At 42.4% G+C, this 12,078-nt stretch overlaps 1 protein-coding gene across 2 annotated transcripts in view; it reads right to left on the reverse strand.

Annotated features, from left to right (window-relative positions):
* The window catches only part of LOC108784274 (cytochrome P450 4B1-like), a 30,494-nt gene extending 18,785 nt beyond the window's left edge, over positions 1-11,709 (reverse strand). For both annotated transcript variants that reach the window (XM_018553030.1, XM_018553031.1), the window contains exons 1-3: positions 11,521-11,709; positions 1,982-2,126; positions 848-892 (exon numbers count right to left, since the gene is read on the reverse strand). In XM_018553030.1, coding sequence (XP_018408532.1) covers positions 848-892; positions 1,982-2,126; positions 11,521-11,709 — 379 coding nt within the window. The remainder of the gene's footprint in view (positions 1-847; positions 893-1,981; positions 2,127-11,520) is intronic.
* Between the last annotated feature and the right edge of the window lie 369 nt (positions 11,710-12,078).

Consider the following 12,078-nt stretch of genomic DNA (forward strand, 5'->3'; position numbering starts at 1 on the left):
GGGGGTCAGGCAGGAAAACAGGTGGCAGGTGAGATGTCCAAAGTTCCACTTGAAGTTGCCACTTGTCTAAGGCCTCATTAACATGGGCAGCAAGGGGACAGTGAAACCAGGTGGTTGATCCATGGTTTTACCGCCACCCCAGTTACCTGCTGCAGTGTCAGCACTGTGCCCAAATGGTGCTGTATATATTGCCATGCGCAGGATGATTTGCGTGGCGGCACAAAACAGACAGCAAAACGCGTTTGACAGGTGGTGCCACTTGCCAAACTCGATAATTGCAATTAATGGGACCGCACTACAACCGTGTGGGTGTGTGGCTGCGACGTGGTGTTGCAAAGTCCCCAGTGGGATGAACAAATAAAACCCCTACATGCAGACAGGTTGGGATCAGCAAAATAAGAGATTGTTTTGTAGTAAAGAGATGGTCCTAACACTTAGGTTGTCAGAGCTTGTGACCCTACAGGCTCCTGTGATGAAAACCTGGCTCGTTGTATATCTAGGCCAGCCTTCATCTCTGCCATGGTCCCATGCTTACAGCTGCATTATCACCTAACGCCACATAAAAGTTCAACAAGAAGAACAAGACTCAGCAAATTGCAAAGCTAGGAGGTCAGGTGTAAAGATGTCTCCATCAACGTCCATGACTTTAAGAGATATAAACATTTGGGGCAATGGAGGTACATATTCCAAAACTAAATATAGTTTTTGGATATGAAGACTCTTTTTAGAAGTGTCAGCTGCCAATAAGCAGTAAACCAGAATGTACAGAATGGAAAGCAAATGATAAGTATAGGTATGCAGATCCTAATCTAACATCAATTGATGATAAAAAAAAAGTTTTGCATACCAATCCATGGGGTGATGAAGTAATAGGCAAAGTTATCCTTTGGATCTGTAAGAAAAAAAAAACAGAGCTTGACAGTTCAGTGTACAACTCACCTTTATGAGATGAGAAAGAGAGGCACCTTCTGGCACAATGTATTTAGGCAATGGACACAACCTCAGTTATGCAGACTATTATGAATTTAAAGTAGTAGTAAACATTCAAACATTTTTTCAATAATGAATCCAGATCACGCAAATATACATTGCCCAGCAAAGAATTTCTTCAAATGTTTGCCCAAACATAATTTTCCCAAACAGCTCCAACTCTCTCAGCTCAGCTTCCCTGAACTTCCTGTCCATTACAAGATCATAAGGGACAGAGCAGTCTACAGAAGGAGGTCCATCTACTAGCACGGAGAATTGAGGAGGGAAAACAGAGGGGCTGGGAGCAGGGGAGGGGTTTGCCTTTATGTCTCACACACACATCTTACCAGCACACACAAGGACCCTGGAAGGGAAAGGGGCCACCCTAAAACAGAATATCATGGCCAGTGCTCAGGAGGCCAGCTCATTCTGCAGGAAGCTAAAACGTTTAAACATCAAGGAGCAGCATCCATTGTAAGTGATTTAATCAGCATTTGAAATAGCTTAGAAACGTTTTGACTTTAATATCACTTTAAATGCCATTTTTCCAGAATTTTTCCTTTCCACCCTTACTTTTCATTTATAGCAAACAAAATATTTAAACGATAAGATGAAGGTTTTAGTGCAGAATAACACTTTTAGTAGTGATATAACCTTTTTATAGATATCTGTGCATTGGACCAAAATGAGCAACAACTGAGGAAAAAAGAGGGACAGAGGGATTTGGTTCCAAAAGAGGAACAGCCTCTCCTGAAAATGTCAGTTGCATGTCATTCTGAGCTAATAGCTTTACCACTGACTAGGAACAAGTATATAGATTTGGAGTTACAACTTCACTTGCTTCATACTAGAGCAGCAACTCTTAGGATCATTAGCACAAACATTTTCAAAAACTCTTTTAACTGATTCAATAAGGCATACCTAACCCACATCAACCTATCTGAATCCTTATCATAGGACTGGTTATCCTTTATAAACCAAAATTCTTGAACAAAGCAAAAAACATTCTTACCTTGTCTGGACATAATGGTCTTTGCATAGTCTGGGTGACAGATAGATAGAGAAGCCATGAATCTTCCAAGCCACATGGGAAATGCGTATCCAAATTTTCTCCCGTAACCAGCCACAATATCCAGATCTGTGCCATCTTGTTTGAACTACAATGAAAGATCATAATTGAAAAACAGATCTTGACCAGCAACTGTGGTTATTGCACCACATCCCTAATATTTGAGGTGGAACAACATTCAAGCATAATTTCTGGGACTATATAGGTGATACAATGATACACTATGCATGTACACGAGATCATAGAAACATTTTTTTTTACAATTTTGTTACTACCACATATGACACCCTCAGTATCCCACCAATCAGCATTTCACAAATTGAAATTTATATAAGATTTTTATTACATTTTTATCACACTCGTTTGAATGGTGGGGTAGGCGTAATACTCAACACAATTCCCCGACCTGTGGAACTGCTTAATGAGGAAGCATAAGCATCATCAGCCAAAATGTTTAAGAAGAAAATGTATCAAAGTCAAGCTTTCAAATAAATGAGGGGTAATGAAGTATTTAAAATGAGAGGTGCAACACCAGCAGATCTAATCATTGCTCTCTAGTAAATCTGGCCAAATTAGAGCTTTCTATTTGCGTCAAATGCCTCCCAGGTAATTGTTCATATCGCTAAGATTGTGCAACACATTAACAAAATCTGTGCCAAATAGAAGGGCCTGTTGTAGTACTATACTTATAATGTCCAAGTATGGCCAATGCAGGACTAGTAGCCACGTCCCTTCTCAAAGATGTGGCCAATATGAATTATGACATTGGCGAAAGGGGTGATGGTGACAAGACCAGTAATAAAAATGGATTTGGGGACAAGTGGTCACAATCATACCCTAAAAAAGGAACTCTACAGGCTCCTGTAGTCCAAGGCTGGGAGTTCTCATGTGATGGTGACAATGCTTACAAAGGATTGCACAAAGCAGGAAAAAGGACTACAGGCTGGAAAGATAATCAGGTATTTTGATACTTAAAAAACATAAAACAAAAAGCTAGCAATGCAATAATCAACAGACCAAATGGCAACCAATACTGTACATCAGGGGTGCCCATTAGGTACATCGTGATCTACCAGTAGCTGTCAAAGCTGATGCTGGTAGATCAGGAATGGTGGGAATGGTGGCCCCTTTATTCCATTTTGGTATATTTATTTAGCTGTGCACACATGATTACCTATTAGCCTGAGTCTGCTGAGCCGAGCTCCCTGACACCTTTCTGGTGGATACTGGTGGTTGAAGTGCTATGTATTACATCAAAGAATATTAAATATAGAAAATGAACTGCGCCAATAAGCAAGCTAACAGCTACAAGGCACTAGAATGTACACCCACTGTGAGTGTGTATACGTGAAAATTAACTGTACTGTTTGCAAAATACAGCAAGGTGAGCCGGGAGAGAGAGCGGGGAGAGACAGCCAGGGGAGAGAGGAAAGAAAGCCGGGGGAGAGAGAGCGAGGAGAGACAGCCAGGGGAGAGAGCAAAGAGAGACAGTCAGGAAAGAGAGAGAGGAGAGACAGCCAGGGGAGAGAGCAAGGAGAGACAGCCAAGAGAGCGAAGAGAGACAGCCAGGAGAGAAAACGAGGAATGACAGCCAGGGGAGAAAACGAGGAATGACAGCCAGGGGAGAAAACGAGGAATGACAGCCAGGAGGATGAACAAGGAGAGACAGCAAGGAGAGAGAGCGAGGGAGGTTTTTTTTCTTGTTGGTAGATCTCATGTAGCTCGTCATTTGAAAAGTAGATCTTTTCAAATGATCTATTTTTTTTGGGTTAACACACAATTTAGTAAACCTTTGTGCATAGCACAGGTTCAGTTCAAAGGCAGATGACTGTGAGAGGAACAAACTAGCATCAGAATGCTGCGGGTAGAAAGAAAAGAAACGGAAAACAATGTAATGGAGCTCAGTAAAATGCCTGAAAGGTTAGGCCATGCCCTCTGCAGCATTGACACAAATGGCTGAGAGGGTCCAGCACAGCATTATATTCTATGTAGAGCTCTCCGTCTGTCCAATGGCACCTCAAATCACAACCATTCACTGGCAGCCCGATTGTGTCTTTGAATATTTTACATGATTTTAAATGATTCAATCATTTTTTTTATCATCAAAAAGGAAATAATGCACAATATCAAATATACACTGTATGCATTATATGAACTGATCCAGATATGTTTGTAGCTGTGTTTTATCTCATCAGGCCCTGCAAATGCACTGCATGCCATGAGAAGTATTAGGTATTTTATGTACAAGTAACAAGTAACGTTTGAAAGTTACTAATATAAGTAAGATAACATTTATTAGTATCCCCTCCCTTGCATTGCATGAGTGCTTTGTTACATTTATTTCCTCAATTCAGCGACTGTCAGACAGAACAGGAATTGAGGAAATCTTCCAAATGGGAATAAAGCCAGAAATAAAAATGTACATGGAAGTTCTGACCCTTTCTCACTCTGACAAATGTAAAAAAAAAATGTTTTGTCTTGAGCTGGGCTTTAAACTTCATAGCCACCTCCTAATATTGGCAAAGCATTTACATTTAATTACATGCACCTTTCACCCAGTAGAATAGATCTTCACGTTGAACCCAGAAGTAGGTTTTGTCACCTATTGATTTTGATCTACCCTTCAACTGATAACAGCTGCATGGCGAGTCCATTGACACGGCTGTCTAATCCACAGCAATACAGAGATGACACAGTGAGACTTATCAGAGAGATAAGACCTCTGGAACTGGAACCTGAGATCAAACTTCAGTCTTCAAGCTCGATAAACAGGTAAATCTGGAATAAAGGCCAAATATCTGGTGGACTCTTTTGTGAATTATTGTATTATTGGGACTTCTATTATGTTATGTACGGTGTTTTAACATTAGATTACAATAAGAGCTATTAATACCACAAAGTACTAAAACTATTTAAAGGGAAAGTACGATTTTGTCCATTTCTTAACTTTTTAACATTATCATGTTCATAAAATGTTTCCAGCACGCGCTATTATTTACAACAACACAAGTCACCAGCTAGTACTGTAGTCTTTCCCCCAGAATACCAGAAAGGTGGGTCAGGGATCAGTTGTCCTCCGCTATACAAGAGATGCACAGGTCACTTATACATGTTAGTCCACCTTACTTAAACACCAAGGAACGCTCACCTGCCTGGTTGTCATGTTGACTAGCTCTACAGCAGTAATAGCTTATCCCCGGACAGTGCAGGTGTCAACGTAGCTGTAGGTATTGCCATCTGGCTCTAGTTTTGTCAGCAGTGGAGGTAAATATTCTATAAGCAGCACCACTCTCCAACAGTGTTTCCAGGGGTGTCCCTACAGTTTCTGACCCTGAGGCTGGGGGTGGTGTGCTGGTAGTGCACATTACCGGGAAGATGGGAGGGGAGGGAGCTGGTGGTGCACAATACCTCTGGCTCTGTCCAGGGTGTCCCCATAGCTCACTGATATCACTGGTTGCCAGGAGCTGGTCGGGATACCAAGCTTCTGGCAACCAGTGACGTCAGTGAGCTGGACAAAACAGCGGCCAGAGCGTCGCAGGTTGCTAAGAACTCTTATCAACCAGGGATGCTCTGGCCTGAAAGGCCACGTAACACATTGAGATGCCACCTGAGGCAACCATCTCTGGCTCCCTCACTATAGGGACAGCCCTGTGGGTCTCCCTTCTAATAATTCCTCCTAAATCCACACCAATATGTGGTAACAGTTCTGTATTACAAAGCATGCATTAACAACACACAGTGAAGACGATTCTGGCTGTCAAGCAAGCTCTGATTTAGGATGCCACAAATAATTATATATGAGCTATGAGCAGCGCTGTTGTGTTATTGTGGTGTAGCGTTGAGTGAACTAAACCGTAAAATTTGGGTTACAGGTGTTGTCCCTTTAGGAAGCATGTAACGTTGGAGTGCACACTAGAGCTTGCATGTAATTACATGCTACAGCAGCAGTTTTACCCCTTGCATAGTCATAATACATTTACAGAATGGAAGGTAAAGGTTAGTCACAAAGGTCATGTTATTCTCTCTTCTCTCTCTATCTCTCCTCTCTCTCTCTCTCTATCTCTATACCTCTATCTCTTTTTTTCATTGACTTTTGAACAATTTGAAAAACCCTTCTGCACATTAAACTGGTGTTTTCTTGGCACAGTACAAACTATAGGCATGGAACATTTATGTTTCAGTGCACTACCCTGCTGGCATCACATGTCCCTAAAATGAATTGTCATGTAGATTTAACCCTATTTAACCCATGCAGGGGAAAGCAAAAGCAAAATGTTCACTTAAATGCCCCTTTCCATGCAACACACAGGGCAGTGTTTTTGTGGCCCCTTACACAGATTTAGTGATGTGCTGGACACAGGGCTTAGTGACCCGCTGGACTCAGGTCTTAGTGACGTGCTGGACGCAAGGCTTAGTGATGCGCTGGACTCTGTGCTTAGTGACATGCTGGACTCTGGGCTTAGTGACGCGCTGGACTCTGGGCTTAGTGACGCGCTGGACTCTGGGCTTAGTGACGCCCTGGACTCTGGGCTTAGTGACGCCCTGGACTCTGGGCTTAGTGACGCCCTGGACTCTGGGCTTAGTGACGCCCTGGACTCTGGGCTTAGTGATGCCCTGAACGCAGCGCTTAGTGACACGCTGGACTCAGGGATTAGTGATGCACTGGACGCAGGGCTTAGTGACGCGCTGGACGCAGGACCCACCTGAGAGCTGCAGAGCCCACCATAAATGCTGCACCGCTCATCTGTGCGAAAAGGTCAAAAAATTAAGGTATGCAAAACTGTAAATTTTACGTTGTGCTGGTGTTTGTGTTGTGATAAGATGATACAGGCGTATATTTAATTGCAGCACAAGGTATCACAACGCATGGCAATGCGTCACAAAGCTTTGTCATGCGTTGCCGCAGTTAAAATAATGTTTTTTTAAAAGAAATAAATAAAAATAATGCACTACGATGCATTCTAACAACGCACTGCAGCGCATGTGCATGGCGTACACCACAATATGGTGCACATGTATGTTATGTGTGTGGGGGGAGGGAGGGGTTGTGCTTTTTTTTAATTAGTTTTTTTTTACACATCTTTTATTTATTAATAATTTTTATTTTGTTAATTAATTAATTTTTTTTTACTTTTTTAATCGATAAATATCAACGATATTTATCGATCCCCCGCTCAGCCACGCACAGAGCCGCGGTCATCCAAAAATTGACATGATGACAACGGCTCCGGTATACTTGCCGCTCTGCCATCCTGAATAGACAGCTATTAATTTGAAGGGGACAGTCCGGGGAACAGTTCTAGTATAAGCTCATGGTGGCTGGACCGACCATGAGCTTATAGCAGAACTGTAAATGCCAGGTCCGTACGGCATACGACCAGTCGGGAACACTTTTGTTCCTCCGTATGCCGTATGTCCTTGGCAGGGAAAGGGTTAATGGTCACGGGAGAACATAAACTAGCGCCCTCCAATGACCCAAAGCTCAGAATATCACGAGCTATAGCGTGTGATATACTTAAACCGACGCAGCCGGGACGGATCCCGATATTACTGCCGGGATTCGCCCAGTTGCGTGAGTGACAGCTGGCTCTGCCTATCTAGAGGCAGAGCCAGCTGTATCCGCCCCCTCCCCCATCCAGTCCTCCAGCCAGCGCTGGAGGATTGGAGCAGGGAGAGGGGAAATCCCTGCAGGAAGCCGTGACTGACAGTCACGGCTCTCTGCAGGGACATGATCGAGAAGTGAGCGAGCGACGGTATGTGTCACTCACTTCCCGAGTGATTTTCACTCACCTCATAGTTCTCCTTTAAGTTTTGCCCAGAGAAGGGGATTAAGCCTCAAAGTTAAATTAAATCTGTGCTTTGCTTCAAACCAGTTGTGAGCCAATCAGCACTATTACAGGACACTCCATGGACCTATGTAAAGCTGGGTATACACTGAGCGAATTTTGGGCTGTTTGTCAAGATATTTGGGTGGCCCTGCCTGCTGGCTCCTGCCCAATATCCTTCAATTGAATAATCAAAGGAGTCCGGCGGGAAATTGTTGGCCAAACAGCGCATGCATTCAATCAGATGGGAGAATCCTCCGTTCCCTCTTCCATGAAAGCCCAAAAGTTGAGCAAAAAACATCTAAAAGTGTAGAACTAGCTTAAGCTTAAAAATGCATTCCTGTGCTCGTTCCCGTGATGGACTACAATCTCAGTACAAATTTGTAAACTAAACATGAGATTGTAGTCCATAAGGGGAGTGAGCTTGGAGCGGTGGCTACTTTACAGCACACACAGGGACCATGGGGAACAAAAGTAGCCACCCTCCAGAATGAAGGACAGTGCCAGCACCAATTCAGAGATGATTTGAGGATCTACAGCCGAGTGATACACAAATAAAATACATTTTTGATAATAGTTCGGGTACTTGAGTACATTTTTAAGATTTCATTCCTGAGTTTAGTGTCACTTTAAGCTGTGGCTAAGGGCTTTTCTTTCACTCCTGGCAGCTAAACAAAGTGCCAGGAGAAGTTGTTCAACTGTTGGAGTGCCAGGAGAAAGTAGGTATACTGTGTGCATCTATGGAGGTTTGCATCAATGTCAATGTGTTGCTTTGCCATCAAACCAAAGAGTCTGTACATACTGTTGGTGAAAGTATTTGTACCAAAATAGTTCTACGAGTAGTAGTGATGCTAAAAAATCACAATCCAAAGCAATACAATACTGAGAACATGAACTTTTATTCTGTAATCACTATAACTGCCGAATGGCCCCTCTAGATGTGATTAGCACTGCCTGTCTAACAATTGCCGTTTCTATATCTCTGCATTATTTCTTAGTGGTACCTCCAGTGCCCATTCACATTGGGTGTTTAATCGCGCGATTTACGCCGCGTTATTGAGCAAATTTGCCGCACGATATCGCGAGAAGTCGCCTTCCAATGATTTTCACTGGAGCTGTTCTATTGAACAGATCCATGTCGCTCGTCGCTGTCGCGTGAAGCTTGTGCGGGACCCTTTTTCCCACGGATGTCGCGAGATTTTTCTATTTTTGCATGCAGCCTGACGGTGAAGGTTGCGTGATCGTCGCTGGAACGTCGCCCGAACAGTTGCGCTATACCCGGCCATGCAGATCCGCTCGAGTCAAGTGTCGCTAAGTGTGAATGGGGCCTCATAGGGGAGATATCTGAAATCTGGACCAAAGGATCTGTTGGCTTCAACAACCAGGCAAGATTGAGTTTTCAATTCTCAAAGCTGTACTGGGAAAATGCAACGTGGAATCTGCATGGTTACTATAAGCAACGAAGGAGTTCTAAAATCACAGCATTTACTATAACATCAGCATTGTAATAGGAATACATACTAGAGTTGTTTTTGATAATGCAACCAAAGATTACTTTAAAAAATCCCTTTTATGTAGTGAGTGCTGCCTTCCATCTGCTAATAACAACAACTTCCTGGATTTACAGTGTGATTTGAATCTCCTTTCCTGCTGCTTGATTTGATGTAATCTTGACTTCTTAAGATTGCATATCCCATCGTGCATTGCTTCCAGCAAGCAATGATAATTTGACATTGTTCAGATGTTACATTGTAGTTCAGAAGGCAGGCTGTGTGAGCGTGGTGACACAAGGAGGTGCTTATTGACGGCGCCAAGTGAAATTGTGTCACTGCATTGAGGAAGTACATCCTATGGGTACCAACAATAAATATGTTTACAAACTTTGAGATCGATAAGGGTACTAGAAGTGGGAAAGAACTTATGGAAATTGAATATAGAAATACATATTATCTTTAGTTTTTGACCATAGGTACCCTATAATGGTGGGAGATATCGGAAACCTGGAGTAAACGGCAATAAGAGCTTTCGGTTTCCTCCTTAAAGTCACCCCATAAGTTATATACATCTGGTGGCCTGTGTGTTAAAACTCTGCTGCATTGCTAATCCGGGGTTGCTGCAGGTGTCCAACACTTATGGCTGTGTGTACCCGGTCTCTCCTTGTGGTTCCCCCCACTGGCATATTCGTCATTACAGAACACAGGAGCCAGCAGGGGAAGCTGGAATTCAATACAGCCAGAAATGTAGCGGCCAGGAATCAGGAACGCAGTAGAGAAATGGGGCAAAAACAAATGTTCTTGGTGTAATTTCTCTTTTGGTAACAGGTTGCAGTACAATACAGGATATAGATGTAACCATTGCTGCTCCTGCAGTTTTAATGGTTATGCTATCCCCATCATTGGCTACAATTATATGCTCATTCTCTCCAGTGGTCTCTTGAATTGGAACATTGTCAGGGCTATTCACTAAAGGGTGAATGGTTTGGAGAAGGCAGGAGAAGTGAACAATCTAGGACAAAATAGCCGATGTTGTCCTGACCTAGATTGTTAATTTCTCCTGCCTTCTCCAAACTCTTCACCCTTTTGTGAATAGCGTCTCCTTACTAACATGTATTTCTTTCCTATGATCCTCAGCGCTATCTAGTGGCCATAATGTGGTATTGTCCCCATGTATTCTGTTCTTTATAATATCTCTATGGCAGAACATTTGGCCAGCAGAGAAATTATACTAAGAACATTTGTTTTTGCCTCAATTTTGCCTATTTCTCACAACAACTTGCTAACTCGCACAGAACAAATTTACATGCAGTTTTGCTAGATGATTCTTATTTTACAAATAGACCCGTATTTTCTGTTATGTCGGCCTACAACAAGAAACTAAAAGGTGAGTGCACTTTTGCAGATCAACAGGTCATTTTGTGTACATGCAGGGTCTTTTAAAGAGACAAAACATGGTGACTTGTGCATGTATGGCATAGATATACAAGCTGTGTTCTGAATGGGCAATTGTAGGTGGGGCAGAGATACAACACCAGTGTTGGTATCAATAACGACAGCGCCGGTGTCAGCCAAGGGGAAAGGGGGGTACAGCTAAACTGTTATACAAAAAGCTCTCAGACAACTTTTCTATGTATTCTGAACCAAACATGTTCATTCCGTTTTGTTCTGAATGGATATTCGTATGAATTTCATTTAATTCGGACATTTGGATGCATCCGAACTTCCGAATTTGAATGCGTCCAAATGCAAACAAATCTGAATATTCGTTTAACTTAAATTAAATTCTGATCCGTCCACATTTCATTGAAAACAAAACTAATTCTGACACGTGACTGTTTTCTGGTCAATTAGATATTTTTTTGGCTGTTGGGGGTTGCATTACAGGCAGGGTCATGTGACTTCCTGTTGTGGATCGTTCTGAAACGAACATTCGGACGTATACGAAATCCAAATAACGAACCAAATCAAATTTCGGATCCGAAATCTGAAAAACTAAAAAAAATTAAAATCCAAATCAATCCAAAACAAAACAAATACGTCTATTCTGAAGACAAGGAAGTAAAAAACTGCAATCAGATACACAGGCATGCACACAAATTAAAATACTGGTGTCCAGAGTTCAGCTTATATTATTGTCAGGATAAGTATAAAAATGCCTTACCACGTGAGTGTTGCCGTACAGCCAGTGCGTCTCAGGACCTGGAAAAGAACGGAAATTTTTCAGCAGCTGCGTCCTCCTCAGGTGCAATGAATACGCTTTATATAGGAAAGACAGGACACACAGCCAGACAGCCCAATGAAAAATATCCGAGAAGCCCACAGAGGGCAGTCCAAAAACAGAGGAGGCCATGCTTGGGATATTCTGTAGACTGTATATTCTACAGTATGTCAAGTCACATAAATAGTTTAGTGGCAGGAGAAGGCATGTCATCACGAATGCAGTTGATAGGACAATCTACAGATTAAGAGGACGGATCCTAAAGGAAGGTGTGACTTCCCAAACAATCACATGCCGTACATGCTTTCATACAGGGTAGCAGGTGCATGAGAGAGTCAGCGGACGACGGGGAAAGCAAACAGCTGAGTCTATTAAAACACAATTTACAGTGCAGTGACTTTGGTCAGACATGTGTTAGCCAAATTCATTTAAAAAAAAACTATTTGTAACTGATTTACTTATACGTTTTGCAGTTACAGTAAAAAAAAAAAAAAAAAAAAA

This window comes from Nanorana parkeri, unplaced genomic scaffold (genome assembly GCF_000935625.1).
Source record: "Nanorana parkeri isolate BGI_ZX_2015 unplaced genomic scaffold, ASM93562v1 scaffold106, whole genome shotgun sequence".
In the NCBI taxonomy this organism is placed as follows: Eukaryota; Metazoa; Chordata; class Amphibia; order Anura; family Dicroglossidae; genus Nanorana; species Nanorana parkeri.